The sequence below is a fragment of the Taudactylus pleione genome, unplaced genomic scaffold (assembly GCF_031769625.1).
Source record: "Taudactylus pleione unplaced genomic scaffold, aTauple2 ptg001605l, whole genome shotgun sequence".
NCBI lineage: Eukaryota > Metazoa > Chordata > Amphibia > Anura > Myobatrachidae > Taudactylus > Taudactylus pleione.
Window position 1 is genome coordinate 324323 of NW_028286002.1, and position 22702 is coordinate 347024.

At 47.1% G+C, this 22702-nt stretch overlaps 1 protein-coding gene across 1 annotated transcript in view; it reads right to left on the bottom strand.

Moving 5' to 3' along the window:
• LOC148442148 (uncharacterized) overlaps positions 1–22702 on the bottom strand; it is a 290790-nt gene that overhangs the window by 85621 nt on the left and 182467 nt on the right. The window contains exon 11 of the mRNA XM_088464170.1: positions 13370–13538. Coding sequence (XP_088320296.1) covers positions 13370–13538 — 169 coding nt within the window. The remainder of the gene's footprint in view (positions 1–13369; positions 13539–22702) is intronic.

Here is a 22702-nt window from a genome sequence, read left to right on the forward strand (position 1 = left end):
GCAAGGAGGGAGCCGACTGGAGCTCACTCATGAGCTCCGTCTTCCGGCTACCTCCGCAGCGGGTGATAGAGCAGAGTGAATGGTGGCAGGAGCAGGGATTCAGGTAAGTTTTTTTTTCTTTTTTCTTTATGTGTGTGTATAAGGGGGCACTAATGGGGGCACTGCTAATGGGGGCATACTACTGGGGGCACTGCTGATGGGGGCATACTACTGGGGGCACTGCTAATGGGGGCATACTACTGGGGACACTGCTAATGGAGGCATACTACTGGGAACACTGCTAATGGGGGCATACTACAGGGGGCATTTCTAATGGGGGCACTGCTAAATGGGGGCACTGTTACTGGGGACATACTACTGGGGGCACTGCTAATGGGGGCATACTACTGGAGGCACTGCCAATGGGGCATACTACTGGGGACACTGCTAATGGGGGCACTGCTAATGGGGCACTGCTAATGGGGGCATACTACTGGGGGCACTGCTAATGGGGCATACTACTGGGGGCACTGCTAATGGGGGCATACTACTTACTACTAAGGACACTGCTAATGGGGGAACTGCTAATGGGGGCATACTACTGTGGCCACTGCTAATGGGGGCATACTGCTGGGGGCACTGCTAATGGGGGCATATATGGGGCACTACTAATGGGGCATACTACTGGGGGGCATACTACTGGGGGCACTACTACTGGGGGCATACTAAGGGGGCACTGCTAATGGGGGCATACTACTGGGGGCACTGCTAATGGGGGCACTGCTAATGGGGGCATACTGCTGGGGGCACTGCTACTGGGGGCACTACTAATGGGGGTATTCTACTGGGGAACTACTACTGGGGGCATACTACTGGGGGCACTGCTATGGGGGGCATACTACTAGGGGCATTGCCACTGGGGGCATTTTTACAGGGGGCATAACTATTGGGGGCACTACTACAAGATGCATTACAACTGGGGGCATTGCATAGCGGGCCCTACCACTACTAAGGGCACTGCATAGGGGGCACCACTACTGGGGACATTGTGTAAGGGACACCACTGCTGGGGGCATTGTGTAAGGGACACTATTGCTGTGAGCAATGTATAAGTGGCACTACTACTGTGGGCATTGTATGAGGGGCATTACTACTGTGGGCTTTGCATATAAGGGTCACTACTGTGGGCATTGTGTAAAAGGGCCACTACTGTGTAACATAAATAAGAGACACTACTTTATGGTGTAATGTGAATCATGGGCACTGTGGTCCTGAATCAGACCCGGTCGCAAGCGCTGAGCGCTCAAACCGGGTCGATGGTGGCCCAGAGAACATGAGCACGATGGAGCCGGCTCCGTTGTGCGCATCGCGAGACCCGGATAGCGATGTGCAATCCGTCGCTCTGGGTCTCGCACCAAAGGGGGCGTGCTGTCGATGTTGAGTGACAGCACGCCCCCTTTGGTGGGCGGGTCAGGGAGGTGGCTGCCCAGACGGAGGCATTCCCATGGGAACGCCTATCGTTTGGGGGCGGCCCCACTGACATCACAAGTGATGTCAGTGGGGGAGCTTTCGGCTCTGTTTGAGCCGAAAGCTCTCTGGGGCTTGCGGCCATGAGACCCTACCACAAGGGTCTCGTCGCAAGCCCGATGGTCGCGATGGTCTTGACCATCGCGACCATCATCCTGTCCGCTCGCATTAGCTGTGGGTGGCAACCCACAGCAATGCGAGGGGCCAGGAGGCCGCTCCATAAAAAATAAAAAGACGCCCTGATTCAGAGCGAGCGCTCTGTCAGAGGGTCCGGCTCTGAATCAGGGCCAATGTGCGGTGTAATGTGAATAAGATTGTGCACTGTGACTCCATGGGCCGTAGCCCACTGTGTAAACAAGTACTGTGATTCTGCTGGCCGTACCCCACTGGGTGGGTGGGAGAGCCCAAGGACAATTCCATCTTGCACTACCTTTCATTTCTGACACTGCTGTTTGGCAATGTTTCATAGATGTGCTTTAAACTGTGGTGTCTATGCCACTGCGCCGCTGCTCTGACCTTTGGCCAATAATGGTGAAAACAATATTATATGCTGAGAGCAGGTCTAAATTGACTGCAAATGACTGGAAATTAATGTTATCGAGGTTAATAATACTCTAGGAAGAAAAAAAAAATATTTATGTGATTTTAGCATTTTTTGTGAATTTTAGTAAAAAATCCAAATCCAAAGCCAGTCACCACAGTTTGGAAAATCCAAAGCCGGACGACGAATTAGAACCAAATCCAACAAAAATTGTCCGGTGCACATCATTTATATATATATATTTATATATATATATATAGATAGATAGATAGATAGATAGATAGATAGATAGATAGATAGATAGATAGATATAGATATATATATATATATATTAGGGATGTGCAGGCTCGGATAGGTTCGAGTTTGCACGCCGAGTTTGGATTTTTCCCTCCAAAAAAACAGAACTCAGAAAGAGGCAAAACGTCATCTTGCATGGACAAACATCATCATTCCTGGACAAAGTCCAGGTACCTCTGCGCGTCGGGTGGAAACCGGACAGTGTTAGTGAGCGACACACTGCCCCCCCTTCCAGCATTTGCCAGTGGAGATTAAATAAACACAGTGGGAAATAAATAAAAAAGTCTGCAGGGGTGCAGTGACTTGCATGCTGGGATAGCGGGTCCCCTAAACCTATGGGCCCCATAGCAGGTGCACCCCTACATCCCCTATAGTTACGCCACTGTGTGAGCTGCTATTTGACTTAGGAGTGTTTGGGGCTACTACATAACACACCATTATTTTTGTACTCTTGAACTACCATATACATTATATCACTGTTTCATTGAAGGTTATGTCATTTATTTAATGTTTACATTCAGTAGACAGTCTGCTCTGCCCCTTTAGCTTTTATGTTCTTTGCAGTTCTGAAGCACTGGTGACTATCCAGTCTCGGACGGCAGTGTGCCTCAAATATATAATTATAAATGTTAATGTGTATTTTATAAATTTATCAATACAAACTCCACTTCACTCAATTGATAACACCATGGAGCTATCTTACTTGCCATTGTACAGTAGCATAGGCAACCAGACTGAGGCGTCTATTTACTAAGCTTTGTTAGGAGATAAAGTGAACAGTGATAAGGTACCAGCCAATCAGCTCCTAACTGCCATGTCACAGGCTGTGTTTGAAAAATGGCAGTTAGGAGCTGATTGGCTGACACCTTAACACCGTTCACTTTATCTCTTAACACAGCTTAGTAAATAGACCCCTGAGTAATGTTCTGGGGGAACCTGGCAAGTATTTGAAAGGCTTCTCATTCGAAGCGAGTCCCTGGCCAAGAGGGAAACTACAGGTCTCTGTGAAAAGTGGGTAAGCAGTGAGGACTGCAAGCAAGTAGAGCAGTGTTCTGGTCCTATAATTGCATGCACATTGGATTCCACAGTGAGACAGTGGGATTCAATGCAAGAAACCTAAAGTATGGTGTATCTTCGTACCATTATAATTACACTTCATGTGTGTACTGCTGCTAAAATCCTGTGTTCTGCAAGTAGTCAATTAGAAGATTGCATTGACTGTAGTGTAAACCTAGTTATTTTATGTCAGGATAAAGAAATGACTGTGCTCATATCACTATCCTGAAGGTACAATTTGGTCTATAGTCTTTCAAGTATACAAATTCATGTGGTTCACTTCTACTAAGTAACCTGGGTTCACCATCTACAGTATGTGCCTTCAGTAAGCAACAATATCAGCAGCACTGTTTATAATATTTATTATCACTGTGCATTGAGTATGCATGTTGTTGTGTGAGCGAGAGGCATAAGGCATATTATCTGTTTAATGATGGTGTTTGTTATTGTGCTGAAAGTCACTTAGAAGCCCTTCCATAAGGCGGTTGTGGGCCATATATAACTAGCTGAAGTACCTGGCATTGCCCGGGTTTAAATATTTAAGTTATTAAGTTTTAATATGTGATGTCATCCAAATCCATCCAGTGGGAGGCCCAGAACAGGCTCCCTTGGTGAAAGTTCTGCCCGGCGCACTCCATAATGAGGTCCAACCGGGACCCGAACCACTCCATTAGTCATCCTTGACCAATTGCCACCCTTCTGTGAAGTTGTCATACAAATCCATTCAGTGGAAGGCCCAGAACAGGCTCCCTGGGTCAAAGTTCTGCCCAGTGTACACCAATGGGAGGTCTGACTGGTACCTCAACCTCTTAGTATGCTTTCTGGGATCCAATGTTACCGCTCTGTGAAGTTTTCATCCAAATCCATTGAGTGGAAGGCCCAAAACAGGCTCCCGGGTCAAAGTTCTGCCCATCATCCCTGGGTCAAAGTTCTGCCCAGCTTACAACAATGGGAGGTCTAACTGGGACCCCAACCCCCTAGTATGTCTTCTGAGATCCAATGTTATCTCTCTGTGATGTTTTCATCCACATCCATCTAATGGAAGGCCCAGAAACAGGCTCCCCTGGTCGAAGTTCTGCCCAGCATCTCCGGGTCAAAGTTCTGCCCAGCGAACACCAACGGGAGGTCTTACCAGGACCTCAACCCCCTAGTATGTCTTCTGGGATCCAATGTTACCACTCTGTAAAGTTTTCAGCAAAATCCATTAAGGGGAAAGCTCAGAACAGGATCTCTGGGTAAAGGTTCTGCCCAGCGTACACCAACAGAAGGTCCAACTGGGACCCCAACCCCATAGTATGTCTTCTGGGATCCAAAGTTACCACTCTGTAAAGTTTTCATCCAAATCCATCCAGTGGAAAGCAGAGAACAGGCCCTGGGTCAAGGTTCTGCCCAATGTACACCAACAGGAGGTCCAACTGGGACCTCAACCCCCAGTATGTCTTCTGGGATCCAAAGTTACCACTCTGTAAAGTTTTCATCCAAATCCATCCAGTGGAAGGCACAGAACAGGCTCCCCGGGTCAAAGTTCTGCCCAGCATACACCAACAGGGCGGTCCGACTGGGACCTCAACCCCCTAGTATGTCTTCTGAGATCCCATGTTATCTCTCTGTGATGTTTTCATCCACATCCATCTATTGGAAGGCCCAGAAACAGGCTCCCCAGGTCGAAGTTCTGCCCAGCATCTCCGGGTCAAAGTTCTGCCCAGCGAACACCAACGGGAGGTCTGACCGGGACCTCAACCCCCTAGTATGTCTACTGGGATCCAATGTTACCACTCTGGGAAATTTTTGTCCAAATTCATCCAGTGGAAGGCTCAGAACAGGCTTCCCGGGTCAAAGTTCTGCCGAGCGTACACCAATGGGAGGTCCGACCGGGACCCTAAGACCCCTAAAACCTTGCCAGGACCCAACTGGACCAACTTGCATTGGTTTCATCCCAATCGGTGCAGGGGTGTCTGAATGCATAACCAGACAGACAGACAAATAATAAACAAATACACAAACAGAACAATTGAATTTTATATATTAGAATTCCTCATATGTTAACATCCTTTCTATCTATTTGAGGATTACTTGCACTATTAGTATTCATTTCCTATTATAAAGAGTTTTGAGTTAAATAGTTAGCAACAGAGCATTTATTGTTGATTGTTCCCACTGCCAATGTTGAAATTAGTACATTTCCCTACCTTTCCATTGTACAACTATTTGCTTATTTAATTAAACCACTAGCATCACAATTCCCTACTACCCTTTAAATAAATAAACATAGACAGAGCTGGGTTTTAAAGAACTTGCTGTATTAGTGTGGTTGTGTTTGAGGTAATCTTACGCAAGGTACAAGGGGTTCCCTAACTCAGTTAGTTATTCTTTTCTCACTTTATATGGAGGTAGTTATTCTTTTCTCCTTATGCTATTGTTTTTTTATCAGCAGTTCCATCCTATGCTTCAATGGCTGATAAGTAGGCATAGGCAGTGCTATTTAATCATGACACATAACAAGTGCTTGTTATGTGCTAGTTCTGACTCCTATCCAGAGGCAGATTGGGATGGAAAACCAGCCCAGGAAATTTTTGCAGCAGCCCTAAATGGGAGGAGGTGGAGTCTGTGAAGGGGGCAGGATCTGATGACATATCTAAAAGGATCTGATGGTGGCAAGTGGAGGAGAGACAGCAAGAAATGTCAGAGAAAGATGGGGGGGGGAGAGTACAAACGAGAGATAGAAAGATAGAGAGAGATGAAAACTGTTTTTTTTCTTCATCATTTATCAATGTACAATCCCATCTCCTCTATATAATAATAATGCCACATATCAGTGTGTGCTGGGGGCTGTTTTATTCCCCCTCATATCACTATATAGTGCCTTCACCTCGATATAATAATAATAATACCACATATCAGTGGGTGCTGGGAGTTTTGTTAATCCTCCTCATATATCACTGTACGATCTCCTCTCCTCTATATAATACCAATACCACATATCAGTGTGCTAGGAGCTGTATTATTACCCCGCATATATCACTGTACAGCATAGTTGCCGACATTCAGCTCCCTCCTTCCGGGAGGGAGCTGAATGCCTGCATTGTGTGGGGGGCGTGGCCGGGCTATGATGCCGTTTTGGGGGTGGGGCCGGGGGCGTGACCGCACGATCGCGTCATCGTGGCCCCGCCCCCTCTTCACAATGCCGGAAAAAAGACATTGTGAAGCAGGGGGCGGAGACACGATGACGCAATTCAGCGCGAATCGCGTCATCGGGCCCCCCGCCAGCGGTGGTTTTTACTATTAGTCTGGGGGGGTAGGCGGCAGCTGGGAGGCTTGCCTGCCTTTCCGGGGGGTCGGGAGCGGCACCCGATATTCGGGAGGCTCCCGACCAAATCGGGAGGGTAGGCAAGCCTGCTGTACAGTCCCCTCTCCCCTATATATTAATACCACCCAGGGCCGCCATCAGGGGGGGACAGCTGGGTCTGGAGTCCCGGGCCCGCACACTCAGACAAAGAGGGAGGGCCCGGCTTCTCCTACAACTGGGCCAGCAGCAGAACTCAGTTCGGGCAGTATTTAGCCTCTTCAGAGCGTGGCTGTGTTCATGTGCAGAAGCAGGGCTGGAGCGTTCTTACTACAGCCCTGCTTCTGAACATGCGCAGATGCTCCGAAGAGGCTGACCAGCTTTTCTGCCCATCTGATTGGCTACAGGTGCAAGGTGCCCTCCGTCTGTCCCTGCTGACTTCCCTCCTGCCGCCCGCACCTATCTGTCCCTGCTGACATCCCTCCTGCCGCCCGCACCTATCTGTCCCTGCTGACATCCCTCCTGCCGCCCGCACCTATCTGTCCCTGCTGACTTCCCTCCGGCCGGCCGCCCGCACCTATCTGTCCCTGCTGACTTCCCTCCTGCCGCCCGCACCTATCTGTCCCTGCTGACATCCCTCCTGCTGCCCGCACCTATCTGTCCCTGCTGACATCCCTCCTGCCGCCCGCACCTATCTGTCCCTGCTGACTTCCCTCCGGCCGGCCGCCCGCACCTATCTGTCCCTGCTGAATTCCGTCCTGCCGCCCGCACCTATCTGTCCCTGCTGACTTCCCTCCTGCCGCCCGCGCCTTTCTGTCCCTGCTGACTTCCCTCCTGCCGCCCGCACCTATCTGTCCCTGCTGAATTCCCTCCTGCCGCCCGCACCTATCTGTCCCTGCTGAATTCCCTCCTGCCGCCCGCACCTATCTGTCCCTGCTGACTTCCCTCCTCCGGCGACAATGACAGTGCCGCAACACTGGGGGACCCCAAGGAAAATGCCGGCTGCCGGGGGAGAAAATATGTATGGACTAGTATACAAGGTGAGGGGGGGAGAGAATATCAAACATATAGGGAGTGGGGCTGAAGAGTTGTTCTGAGGGGTCAAAGGCTATATAAATATATTTATGTGTGTATGTATACTTATATATATTTTTTAATGTATGTATATATATATATATATATATATATATATATAAAATGAACCACATTGACTCCCAGGAATGTATGCCCAGGTACCCTCCACACAACAAACTTGTGAAAATATAAACCAGGACCGTCGGCTCTCTTAGGATTTATACACATCATTAAATAATGCTATAAGCGGCTCCTTTGTTCTGACATTTCGGTTTTAATCCAAAGCTTTATCCATATCGTCGGAGCAAAGGAGCCGCTTATAGCGTAATTTATTGATGTGTATGTCCTAAGAGAGCCGACAGTCCTGATATATATATATGTATTGACAGGATTAACCACCCTCGGTTGCCAGGTGGGTGGGCGAGTATTACACTCTGACCTGAAGCAGGATCAATGAGACACCACCCCAATTAGGGCTGCTTACAGAAATTTCCCGGGCTGGGTGGGGGGGGCCCTGCCTATTTTTTCAGTTTCGGGACCCACGATTTGTGATAGCGGCCCTGATACCACCACATATCAGTGTGCTGGGAGCTGTGTTATTCCCCCTCATTTGTCACTGTAGTGTTCCCTTTCCCCTATATAATAACAATGTCACATAGAAGTGTGGTGGGGCCTATGTTTTTCCCCTCTTATGTCACTGTACTGTCCCCTTTCCCCTATATAATACCACATATCAGTGTATGCTGGGGGCTGTGTTATCTCTCATCATATAACTTTATGGTCCCCTCTCCTTTATATAATACCACATATCAGTGTGCTGGCAGCTGTGTTATTTCCCCTCATGTGTCACTGTACCTCTCCCCTATATAATAACAATGTCACATAGAAGTGTGCTGGGGGCTGTGTTTTTCCCCTCCTATGTCACTGTACTGTCCCCTCTCCCCTATATAATAACAATGTCACATAGAAGTGTGCTGGGGGCTGTGTTTTTCCCCTTATATGTCACTGTACTGTTCCCTTTCCCCTATATAATACCACATATCAGTGCGCTGGCAGCTGCGTTATCTCTCATCATATAACTTTATGGTCCCCTCTCCCCTATATAATACCACATATCAGTGTATGCTGGGGCTGTGTTATCTCTCATCATATAACTTTATGGTCCCCTCTCCTTTATATAATACCACATATCAGTGTGCTGGCAGCTGTGATATTTCCCCTCATGTGTCACTGTACCTCTCCCCTATATAATAACAATGTCACATAGAAGTGTGCTGGGGGCTGTGTTTTTCCCCTCCTATGTCACTGTACTGTCCCCTCTCCCCTATATAATAACAATGTCACATAGAAGTGTGCTGGGGGCTGTGTTTTTCCCCTCTTATGTCACTGTACTGTCCCCTTTCCCCTATATAATACCACATATCAGTGTATGCTGGGGGCTGTGTTATCTCTCATCATATAACTTTATGGTCCCAGCTCCTTTGTATAATACCACATATCAGTGTGCTGGCAGCTGTGTTATTTCCCCTCATGTGTCACTGTACCTCTCCCCTATATAATAACAATGTCACATAGAAGTGTGCTGGGGGCTGTGTTTTTCCCCTCCTATGTCACTGTACTGTCCCCTCTCCCCTATATAATAACAATGTCACATAGAAGTGTGCTGGGGGCTGTGTTTTTCCCCTCCTATGTCACTGTACTGTTCCCTTTCCCCTATATAATACCACATATCAGTGCGCTGGCAGCTGCGTTATCTCTCATCATATAACTTTATGGTCCCCTCTCCCCTATATAATACCACATATCAGTGCTGGGTGCTGTGTAATCTTTCATCATATAACCAGGGGCGCCGAGAGGGGGGGGAGCGGGTACAGATTACCGGGGCCCGCCGCCCCCCCTCCCTCACAGCATGTACTGAGCTGCAGTGGAGACTGCTGTGGCTGCTGAGCAGCAGCCACAGCAGTCTCCTATGCATGTGGGGGGGAGCGATCACACTGATCGTGCCCCCCCGGCTTTGAGCAGGGCTGAGGAGACACAGAGCGCCCCCCTCCCCAGCGTGCAGCGCCGCGAAGCAGTGCTGCAAATCTTTTTTTTTTTTTTTTTCGGGAAGGGGGCATGGCCACCCCTCCCGCGATTAGGCCATGCCCCCTATTACCCGGGCCTGCCGCGGCTCTCAGCGGGCCTGCATATAACTTTATGGTCCCCTCTCCCCTATATAATACCACATATCAGTGTATGCTGGGGGCTGTGTTATCTCTCATCATATAACTTTATGGTCCCCTCTCCCCTATATAATGCCACATATCAGTGTGCTGGCAGCTGTGTTATTTCCCCTCATATGTCACTGTACTGTTCCCTCTCCCCTATATAATAACAATGTCACATAGCAGTGTGCTGGGGGCTGTGTTATTCCCCCTCATATGTCTCTGTACTGTCTCTCCTCCCCTATATAATAACAATGTCACTTAGCAGTGTGCTGGGGGCTGTGTTATTCCCCCTCATATGTCACTGTACTGTCCCCCCTCCCCTATATAATAACAATGTCACATAGCAGTGTGTTGTTATTCCCTCTCATATGTCACTGTACTGTCCCCCCTCCCCTATATAATAACAATGTCACATAGTAGTGTGCTGGGGGCTGTGTTATTCCCCCTCATGTCACTGTACTGTCCCCTTCCCCCCATAGAGTCATTTACCAGCTTCAATTCTGGTCTCACTGCTCCCACAGTCACATCTTGGCCTTGGTGAAAGAGGAATGGTGCCTGCTTCCTTTTAAAGTGTCAGGAACCACCAATGAGACACTCCTCCGTGTCTCCACCACCGCGTTCCGATCGAAGAGCAGGAGTTCAGCTAGTGACGACGCTCAGGCTGTGCTGTCTAATGAGGAGGCCACACTGGAGTGAGACACCTGGTGGTGGGGAGAGGTAACTGCAAGGCAGTGTTACTGGCAGCCGTGAGAGGCTGAGCTGTCTCTGCACGGACCTGCAGTCTGACATCTCCGTCTTTCTCCACCGCCGCTTTTCACATGCGCAGCCACAGCAGTGGAGGCCTTAAAGGGACTGCTAATGAGTGAGAGGTCTAGCCCAGCGGGAAGTACCCCGGATTCCCGGCGGCACAATCCGCCCCTGCTCCTATCTATATTCTCTGTTAGACATTAATTTAAACTTGTATATCAGTTGGTGTGAATGGCACTTTATTCTCCTGCTAGTGCTGTGTCATTTTACGTTAATGGCGATACCATACAATTGGGTCTATTTACTAAGCTGTGTTAGGAGATAAAGTGAACGGTGATAGGGTACCAGCCAATTATCTCCTTGGCAGTTAGGAGCTGATTGGCTGTTACCTTGTCACCGTTCACATTATCTCCTAACACAGCTTAGTAAATAGACCACTAAATCTTTACTGTATTAGCATACATACCTTAAATAGTTTACAGTAAATAATGTGTATGCTTACGCCAGTGTCACAGTATAACACAACCTGTTGCGTTTACTTTCCTGTTTCATAACAAGTTACATAGTGGAGGGAAGCTTAGGTTTGGTAGCCAAGTCGTGGGAAGACAAACCCAATGAGCTGTTTCAGTGGTTCCTCATTGGGTGCAGAGGAGTTTTGTTTTTTCATGTGCACCATTTTACTTCCAACAGTGTTATTTGTGATTAAACTGGGTAAGATTATATGACAGTCTCTCTGGTCAGCATGTTCATAATGTCAAATTAATCTCATTGCAAGCAGTGAAAGGCCAGGCTGCGTATGACATCGCAGTGGATAATTTATGTACGCCCATGCAACGGTGTTCAAACACACTGGCACGTCTGTGTTTCGCAGACCACCCTTCATCACCTCCCACAAACGGCACTTCCTGTCAATCACTCTGTGATGGATCTGCGTAGTCACCTGATCGCAGTCCTGATCGCAGTGGCTGGTTCGCCCACACGCTCTGTGATGCATGCACAGAATGCAACAATCATCGGATTGCATGCGTAATCGCAGTTGCGATCCTTGCTGAATCAGGCCCATTATTCCAATCAGTTTGCCTTTTTTTCAGGAAGTTAACTGATATTGTGTGACATACTCGTATATTTCCATACCCATTGCCTTCTCACCTGGGAGCAGCAATCTAAGTTACATTACGTGGGCTGACACATCTCTACTGTTTATAGTACAACACCTCTATTCCAACTACTCCCATGTTGCGTGTCTTTCCCTTATTACAGAATATGGGTCAGAGGTAGACTTGGACTCTCATTTCCATTTCCCTTTATCTGGTTACACTTTTAACGATGTCTCTTCCCTGACATATTGGCGGGATGTCAAGACATCTCTTTGGCTGTTGTCTGCAGTTTGGTGATGTTCTGATTCACTCGTAAAAATGTTTTCTTTTATTAATAATAATAATAATAATAATAATGTAATCAAAAGGCAGCACTACTAATTGTTTTACTTGTTGGCAGCACTTTAAGTCCCTGCTTCAACATATTATTTGCAACTCTAAGGTCCAGTTGAGTCTTTCATTTGGAGTGTATAGAAAAGGGTCATAGACTGCACACCCTGAATATATATAATTGGAGGTGCTACCTGTTGAGACTAATATTGCAGGCACAGAAACAGACAAATCACAGGTGCACAACTCCAAATTACTGATTATATATAACTACATTATGCAATAAAATTTTACAATAAATTAATAGAGGTTTTTAGAATAATCAGGGCCAAGGTTATGGGCCTACCCACCATATCCAGGTAACCTCTGTAGGGTAGGTCCCTAACATACTAGGGTTCATATCCAGAGCGCAGGACACCCCCAAACCAGCTCAGCTGCACATTTTAACACTTTTACTTTTTGTTTTTATTACATTTGTATTTTCACTTCTCTATCCTTTATATTCAGCCGTATCTGCTATTACCTATCTTACTTTGCACTTCACCTTTCTCATTAGAGCGATGCCCTGGGGAGGCTCAGCTGAGCTGGTTTGGGGGTGACCTGCGCTCTGGATTTAAACCCTAGTATGTTAGGGACCTACCATACAGTGGTTACCTGGATATGGTGGGTAGGCCCATAACCTTGGCCATGATTATGCTAAAAACCTCTATTTATTGCTAAATTTTATTGCATAATTTATTTATATATAATCAGTAATTTGGAGTTGTGCACCTGTGATTTGTCTGTTTCTGTGCCTGCAATAATAGTCTCAACATGTGCCTGCAATAATAGTCTCAACAGGTAGCACCTCCCATTATATATATTCAGGGTGTGCAGTCTAGGACCCTTTTCTATACACTCCATTTAGTGTGCTTTTTTGCACGCCTGAAGGCTGAGACACCTTCACCCTGGACTAGCACCCCTCCCTTATTGGTTTAAAGCATGGAGTATGGTATTGTGAATGCACACTAGTAATAGGCACACTTTAGTGAAAAGTAGCACAATAAAGGTAAAAGTGGCAGGAAAAGTATGCAGCACAGGAATTGTGCCAGGAGTCTCGTGTCAGGAGTCTTGTGCTATATGGTGCAAAAATACACATCTACAGTATATATACACACATGCACATGTAGACACACAAACACACACTATCCCTCTCTCTGACCTGAACAGTTAATAAAAATGTCTGTCATACCTTTGATGATGGTTATTAGTATCTGTCATGGATTGGCTTGGTGTTGTAGAGATTCCTGCCAATTTTGGCATCTGTGATCTCTCTTGGTATGTTCTGGATACCATGTCATTATGAACTGTCATGGATCTGTAGGTGGCATGTGAAGTGATGTTTTCAGACATATCCCTTCCTAAAAGATATACAATACAAGACATTGTACAATATGACAGAAACCCATGACAGCATTACAGCAGAAGAGCAGTGTTCCCTTTATACTAAGAGAACATAAATTAAAAGTATTACAAGCATTGCTCCACCCTGTAGGCTGCATTAAGAACATGCACAATATATTTCAATAAAAATATCATCAGCTATTTCATCATCTCCTCACACAGTGAGCCGGACCCAGAGCCACATGCGGTGCCACATGCGGTGCCGATGTTCAAGTAGATGAGCAATTTGATGCTATTACATGAGTGAAAATCCCTTAAACCCTACGGTGTATGCGTTACACAGCTTGTACGCACAAAGATACTGTTGTGATTGAGACGCACTGTACCAGAGATGTCTTAGAAAAGTGCTGGGCATTCCTGGACAGTGGCTGGGAGGTGCCTAACCAGATGCACGAGGATGGTCTGTCTTATGGGCGTGCTATGGGTGTGTCGCTGAAGTTTTTGCACACATGCACACTCAATCATTGACATTGGAGACCAAACTGGCACCAGTCATGCGACAGGTGCAAGTTTTGTTGGTGCAAATGATGGTGGCATCTATAGAAGCACCAGGCGGTATTACAGCATCTACAGACGCTCAAAGTGGGCGTCTGAGTCCTCGTACATTTACACAGATGGATGTACACATGGAAAGGGCTTTGTAGCTGCAATTGAAAAAAGTCTCAAATGGGTGACCACCAAAAGACACAGACGAGGCCACAACTGCATCCACCTCTAAACCAAGCCCATACTGTATATGCTATCCTGATGCCTGCCAACGAAAAAAATCCATGATCATATTAAAGGCTTCTTATACCTTAAGAGAAAAGGAAGGGGGCTTCATAATACAGTCAAAGGGTTGCAGGCGGGTGGGGGTTGAATTTAAAAATGTATCCTCCAGGGGCTCATTTAGAATTGGTGGTTAATATATGTATATCAATTTTGCAGATGTATACCAAAATGTGTTTGCGTCTAGATTTGTAAAAACCGTATGTATCTGGAGAGGTAGAATGGTCCAAGGAAGCGTTCATTGGCAAGGGGTGTACACTTAAGTATAGATCACCTCCTGGAGCTGTAACCTAATGATATGTGGATACATCCCCAGGTACTCTTCTTCAATGGAAGTAGGACAGAGTGCATTTCATATGCAAGGAGTTAGTTAAACACCCTAGCCTGTGGGTGTCTGCCTCTGGACAAGAAGGAGCTAGTTGTTTAGTGAGATAGGGTTGTGGCTGGGGTTAGGTTTGATTAGCCTATAGGATTGGCAGAGGGTGGGTTTTACAGTGCTATTTCAGAGTTGCTGCTTGGCAGCCATTTCATAGAAATTTCTCTGGTCGGCTGTGTGAGCAGGTGCTGTGCTAGTGACAGGAAAACTTTACTTTATGTAACTTATACTTCTATTTCTTCTCTCTATCATTTCATCTCCTTCTCTCTGACCCTCTGCATGTTTTCTCTGTTCTTATACCCTGTATTCTGCCTTTCTCTCTTCCCATTTATTTCTATATCTGCCTTCATTTCTGTCCTGTCTTCCTTCTTTCCATTGTATACTGTATATATAATTATTCTCACTGAGGTGATCACTGATGATAAACACTCTGCTATGTATAATAGTACTGAGTATACACAGTTTATAGTTAAAACACTGAGGTGAGCACTGTTTATGTACAAATCACTATGTATAATAATACTGAGTATACACAGTTCATAGTTATAACACTGAGGTGAGCACTGATGGTGAGCATATCGCTCTGTATAATAGTACTGAGTATAGACAGTATATAGTTATAACACTGAGGTGATCACTGATGATAAACACTCTGCTATGTATAAATGCATACGAATACTTAATTAAGTTTGAGGATAGATAAGCACCCTGTTTGATATTTAAAATTTGTTAGTTAGTTAAGGGTTAAGGCTTGGGCAAAGGTGTGGTTAGGTAGTGGTCATTTCATGAGATAAGCCTATCATAGGATTTGTGGGAGGTTTCAAATTACCCATATATATACCCTGGTAAGAGGAGCCATTTTCCTCTTTTCCAGTTTCTTCAAACCAGGCTGGCTAAGTGTCACACACAGTTTATTGTATAGCTTTATTTCTTTGTCCAATTGTCCAATTCTTTGTCCAATTTCCCTTTTTGTTTTATCTCACATCCTATTTATCTTTCATTTACTATATATCTTGTCTCTTTCCTTTCTGCTCCTTCCCCCCCTCCCCATCTTTGCTCTTCAGCCCTGCTTCATTCATCCCCCTCCATTCTCTGATCACAGGCCCCCCCCGCCTCAACCCGGCTATTATCATGCCCAGGCCCTGCCATTCAGCGCCCCCCCCGCCGCTTAATGGAAGCTTCTAGGCCCCTTTCCACCGCTGCCTCCTCACCAGCTATGCATGGTGCGCTTCAGACGGCCAGGCACGATCCCGTGTGGGCGTGCGCACTCACCCACGCACCCTCTGCTGTCCACAGCTCCCTCGCATCCCCCACTGCCACCCCCCAACTCATAGCCGCCTGGCTCTCCGGCGGTGCTGCGTGCAGCTCAGGCGGCCATGGAGCGCTTCCCTAGGCCACACGGCCTCCGGCCATCTTGCGCCCTGCATCGGCGGTTGGCCCCGTCCACGGGGTCGCGGCGGCCATTTTAGGTCCCTCAGGGAGCCCTTGAGCGCCGCACCACCCCCCCTGCCCCCACTACTTCAGGAGTAGGGGGACCTCCACGTCCACAGCCCTCACTGGGCCACAGGGCTTCCCTCATCAGTCCCTCTTCTCCCTCAGGTTCCATTTTTACTGTGGCCACAAGTGTGCCCCACAGCAATGTATTGCCTGCCCCCCCTCCCGGCATCCAGAATCGGGGGTTACACCTCTTTGCCTTGGGGGGCTGTTAGTTTCCAGCAAATCCAACCCCCCCCTTCAACCCATTATTGGCTCAGCAGTTCAGCTGGTCCCCTTATTTCCTGGCCACCATTCCCCCCCCCCAATTTTCAAACCCAGCCACTTTCCATTCCGCTCCCATCATGTACCACCACCCGAATCCCGCCGCAATCTTCCAATACGCCCCCCCCGGCAGCGCCCCTTTTGCAAGGTTTTGCTCCGCAACACCATGTTCTTCCCCCCCCCTTTTCTGTCATCCAGGACCCTGCAATTGCGCAACCACCATCCGTGCAGATTACCCCCCTTCCCCCCCTCTACCTCCCCAGCCACCTGCAATTGCCCACCCCCCTCTGATGCGCCAGGCCTCCCATGTTCCTTTTATTGTTCATGGAGCCGAGGGTCAATCCGATTCACCATTGATTGTGTCAAGCCCCCAGGTAGCAGTTTCGGAGAGTTCCAATCATGTTGTCGAGATCCAGCAGACGGATGGTGAGGTGGCGTCAACAAGTCAAGTCATGGTGGGCGCACCGCGCAACAAGGGACTGTTGGCGAGCACTCAGGAGGAAGCGGCTGGTCCTTCGGCGGCGTTGTCCGGTGAGCATGTCGTTTCCACACTGCACAGCTCACACTCATCTTCCACTGATTCTAGCGATTCAGCGAGTTCATCAGAAAGGCCGCGTAAGCTTATGCGTTACTTAGCGCACAAGATTAAAGGGAAACGGGGTAGTCCCAAAAAGACCAGTACAGTATCGGCAGCTAAGGTCCCAGATGCTACAGGGGATATGGTTCATTGCGCGAACACCGCCATTCTTAGGGGTTTGCGGTCTAAGGTTAGGGAGAAAATCAGGAAGGGAAAATTCGTAGACATGTTTTCAATTACGGCCGACGCAAAAAAGGCGTTAGATCGGGCAAAATCTGCAGGTGCAGTCACAGAAGAAAGTTTTCGTTCGTTCCAGAATTGGGAAGCAGGGATGTTCATCTTCGCAGCTTGCTACCTCGAGTCACGCCCAGTCGAGTACATGAATGTACTCAAGTATATGCATATGGTGCATGACATGCACTCATCAGGCAAAGGTACAGCTTGGCAGAAATATGATGAGACATTCCGAAAAAAGCAGGAAGGGCAGGTGAGTTTTCAGTTTGGCTTCAAAGATGTAGAGGTGTGGCTTGAAGTCAACCAGCTTACTCGCGCTTCTTTGGATCCCCCGGTAGTGAGAAAACAGCCCTTTCCAGCCTGCCTAGGCGGTGCTGGAGCCGGCAGAGGAAAATGCTATGCATTTAATAACGCGCAGTGTAATAGAGGGTCGGGCTGTCAGTATAGACACATATGCATGCTCTGCGGAAGTGGGCACCCGGCTAAAGAGTGCAGGCGAACCGGCGGCGCGAGGGCGAGTCGAGGTGATCAGCCCGATGAATCGCGGGGCGGTGTTAGGTAAAGCACCTTCACTGGTAGACCTAAGGGCTTTGAAGAGTTGGTTGGCTCGTTATCCTCTCAGGGAGGAAGCAGCCTTTTTGTTACATGGGTTTAGTGAATGTTTTCGATTACCAGTGACACGGGAGGTCTCGGTTGTGTCTAAAAGAAATCTTAGGTCGGCGCGCCTACACCCGGAAGTGGTTCAAGCTAAGATTGAAGTGGAAATCGGGTTGGGGCGCATGTGCGGCCCTTTTACGTCCCCACCTTTGGAAGGTTTGTGCGTATCACCTTAAGGGGTTGTACCAAAAAAGGAACCGGGTAAGTTTAGGTTGATACAGCATCTTTCTTACCCTGAGGGAGGGTCGGTCAACAACGCGCTAGAGCCATCGGATTGCCGGGTCATTTATCAATCATTTGAGCAGGCTCTAGATATAGTACAGAGTTTTGGGAGAAGGGCTTTACTAGCCAAGGTGGATATCGAGTCCGCTTTTCGGCTGTTGCCCCTTCACCCCAAATCTTTTAAGTACATGGGTTTTAGAGTTGCGGGGCTTTATTATGTTGATAGATGCTTTCTGATGGGATGTTCCATCTCGTGTTCCTTTTTTGAATGTTTTAGCTCCTTTTTGCAATGGTGCTTACAGGCGGGTACAGGGCAAGTGGGGGTTACCCACTACCTAGATGATTTTCTGTTGGTGGGGCCAGCGGATACCCAGGTTTGTGAGGATTTACTTTTTTCCTTGCAGGCCTTGTTTATAGTGGTAGGCTTGACGTATTTGGGTATAGAAATAGATACCGTGCTAGGGTTATGCCATTTGCAGATTGAAAAAGTGCAACGTTTGGGGGAGTTGCTTGAAGCGTTTGTTTTGTCAAAGAAAGTCTCACTGAAGCAATTGCAGTCATTGCTAGGCCTCCTTAACTTCACCTGTAGAGTCATTCCTATGGGTCGGGTCTTTTGTAGGCGGCTCGAAAGAGCCACGGCGGGGGTCAAGAGGCCCCATCACCTCGTTCGAATATCCCAAGATCTGAGGGAAGACCTTCGAGTTTGGTTGATTTTCCTGCGTGAGTTTAATGGTGTTCGGATATGGCTCCAGGCCCCAGTAGATAATTCAGAGCTTCAACTATTTACTGACGCGTCCGGTTCCATCGGTTTCAGTGCCTTTTTTGAAGGGGATTGGTGTGCGGAGCCTTGGCCAGAAGTTTGGGGGGTTTTGGGCCTTACTAAGAACATACTGCTTCTGGAACTTTTCCCCATTGTGGTGGCGCTTGAGTTATAGGCTTACAGGCTTCGTAATAGGCAGATCCTTTATTGGTGCGATAATTTGGGTGTTGTTTAGGCAGTAAATAATCAGAGGGTGGAATCTCCATTGGCTTTGAGGTTGTTGAGGCACTTGACGCTTCTTTGCTTACGGAGGAACATTGAGTTTAGGGCGCAGCATGTTCCGGGTGTTTCTAATGAGATAGCAGATTCCTTATCTCGTTTACAGTGGGACAGGTTTCGTTCTCTCGCTCCTTACACTTCTCTTCATGGTTTAAACTGCCCTTCCCATGTATGGCAGATTGTCGTGCCGGCATCAAAGTCCTCGCAATGAAGTCTTTGGCCCCTAACACTTTAAAGACCTACACGGCAGCTTGGGACGATTGGCAGGGTTTCTTGGCTTCCACACGTGAGGGAGGTAAGACGGTTGACGACCGTATGGCAGAGTTTGTTTGGAACTGGCATGAAGGGGGTCGTTCTAAGGCGGCTATGTCTGCGGCGCTGTCTGGTATCGCTTACTTTTCTAAACTACATGGCATGGCAGATCCCACAAAATCGTTTATGCTAATCAAAGCGATGAAGGGGTGGGCGAAGGAACAGCCTAGCATAGGTGACACGCGTAGACCAATTGACCCGGCTTTGCTTAAAGATCTGATTGTGGCAGTATCAGGGGTTGCATTAGGCGAATACGAAACGCCCCTTTTTAGCTTAGCTTTTTCATTGGCATATTTTGGGGCGTTTAGAATCGGCGAGCTTGTGGCGTCTAGTAAGAGTTCTGCGACGTAGGGTTTATTGTTAAAACACGTGGTAGTTAAGACGGAATTGTTATTGTGTAAAATTCATAGGTCCAAGACAGACCAACTTGGCAGGGGTCTTTGGATTTCTATCAAGGAACACTCAGATGCTGTAATTTGCCCAGTTGCCTTGGCATGGTGTTTTAATGCTCTTCGCCCTCCAAGTGGCGCGCAGTGGCTTGTTCATGTTAACCTTACACCCTTATCTAAGTTTCAGTTCACAAAGCTGTTTCAGAATTGCCTTATCGCTTTAGGCCTGCCCACAGACCAGTTCGGGATGCATTCATTTAGGATAGAGGTAGCAACCTGCGCAGCGGTTGATGGTGCTTCGGTCGACACCTTACAAAAGTTGGGTCGATGGAAGTCATCAGCTTATAAAACTTATTTAAGGGGGGACAAGTTGCTTGCGTAGCTGCGCTCTGTGCGAGTTTGTTGGGAAACCCAGGGGCCTTATGCCTACTGCCGCTTTGGAGTTTGAGGGGCTTTTCAGTTTTGCCCTCAAAGAGGTTTTATGTTTTTCACCTTCAGCTGGGTCACCCAACTATTGTTTCCCTTCCTTAAGATGCATTTATTATATGTGATTCAGTTTCTGACTAGGTAACTTTTCTTGCAGGGTTACCCAGGAATGCTAACGGTCGGGTGTGGTTTGTAGGACACTCATTCATATTTTGGGCTAGTCAGCACCCCTTAGCATTGCAGGCCCCCCTTTTGCTAGGTGCAGATGACGTCCGTTGGTTGGGTTTCCGCGGTATGCGCTGGAAGCGACTACTGGAAGCCTTATGGACGGCAGAGGATAAGTTCTTGGCCCCGGACTGGGTGGTCAGTCACTTGGGGGGGAACGATTTGGGCACTTGCAAAGGCATCGAGCTAATACATGCTGTTAGGAATGACTTGCAAGTGCTAGTTAACCGTTGGCCCAACGTACGTATCGCTTGGTCGGACATTGTTCCGCGGCAAGTTTGGCGAGGACCCCAGGGTGGTAAGGCATTAGACGGAGTTCGTCGTAAGGTCAATATGGCAATTGGCTGTTTTGTCCTCAGTGTGGGGGGCCACGTCATACGGCACCCACATTTGCGTTACGAGGAAGAGAGCTTCTATAGGCCTGATGGAGTACACCTAACGGGAGTAGGGTTAGAGCTGTTTATCAGTGACTTATGTAGTTTCCTGTAGGTATTGAGGGGTCACAGTTTGGTGGCGGGCCTGGTTCTATGAACCGGGCTTTTGGCGGGAAGCAGTGCTCCTGGGCAGCCTATTATTTAGCGCTGGAGTGCCTGGGTAGCATCTTTCCTTTGAGAGCGGCAAGTTGGTCACCGCCCATAAGGGGGGACCTGGTCCCTGTCCAAGGGAAGGGAAGGCTGTGCCAATTAAAGGGGGGATGGTACTACCTCAGATCAGTCTGCACGGGGTGGGAATCCGCCTCCTTTTTTAGTTATTATTGTTTCCAGCAAGGCTGTGGCCTCGGAGCACTGCTTTTTTCCTGCCAACCATTACCAATTTCAATTCGATCAATAAATTCTGGCTGTGACCTCTTTAATTGCATTACATGTGTCAGTGTGTTCATTTCTAGGCTTAGGTTAAGATAAGTTAACAAATAGAATGGTAAAACAAATGGGTGACTTATAGTACAGAGTATACACAGTTTATAGTTATAACACTGAGGTGAGCACATCACTCTGTATAATAGTACTGAGTATAGACAGTGTATAGTTATAACACTGAGGTGAACCCTTTGTATAATAATGCTGAGTATAGACAGTATATAGTTATTACACTGAGGTGAACACTCTCTATAATAGTACTGACTGTGCGCAGTTTACAGTTATAACACTGAGGTGAACACTCTGTATAATAGTACTGACTGTGTGCAGTTTATAGTTATAATACTGAGGTGAGCACTTATGGGAAGCATATCACTCTGTATAATAATACTGAGTATACACAGTTTATAGTTATAACACCGAGGTGAGCACTTATGGGGAGCATATCACTCTGTATATTAGTACTGAGTATGCATAGTTTATAGTTAGAACACTGAGGTGAGCACTTATGGGGAGCATATCACTCTGTATAATAATACTGAGTATACACAGTTTATAGTTATAACACCGAGGTGAGCACTTATGGGGAGCATATCACTCTGTATATTAGTACTGAGTATGCACAGTTTATAGTTATAACACTGAGGTGAGCACTTATGGGGAGCATATCACTCTGTATAATAGTACTGAGTATACACAGTTTATAGTTATAACACCGAGGTGAGCACTTATGGGGAGCATATCACTCTGTATAATAGTACTGAGTATGTACAGTTTATAGTTATAACACCGAGGTGAGCACTTATGGGGAGCATATCACTCTGTATAATAGTACTGAGTATGTACAGTTTATAGTTATAACACCGAGGTGAGCACTTATGGGGAGCATATCACTCTGTATAATAGTACTGAGTATGTACAGTTTATAGTTATAACACCGAGGTGAGCACTTATGGGGAGCATATCACTCTGTATAATAGTACTGAGTATGTACAGTTTATAGTTATAACACTGAGGTGAGCACTTATGGGAAGCATATCACTCTGTATAATAGTACTGAGTATGTACAGTTTATAGTTATAACACTGAGGTGAGCACTTATGGGGAGCATATCACTCTGTATAATAGTACTGAGTATGTACAGTTTATAGTTATAACACTGAGGTGAGCACTTATGGGGAGCATATCACTCTGTATATTAGTACTGAGTATGCACAGTTTATAGTTAGAACACTGAGGTGAGCACTTATGGGGAGCATATCACTCTGTATATTAGTACTG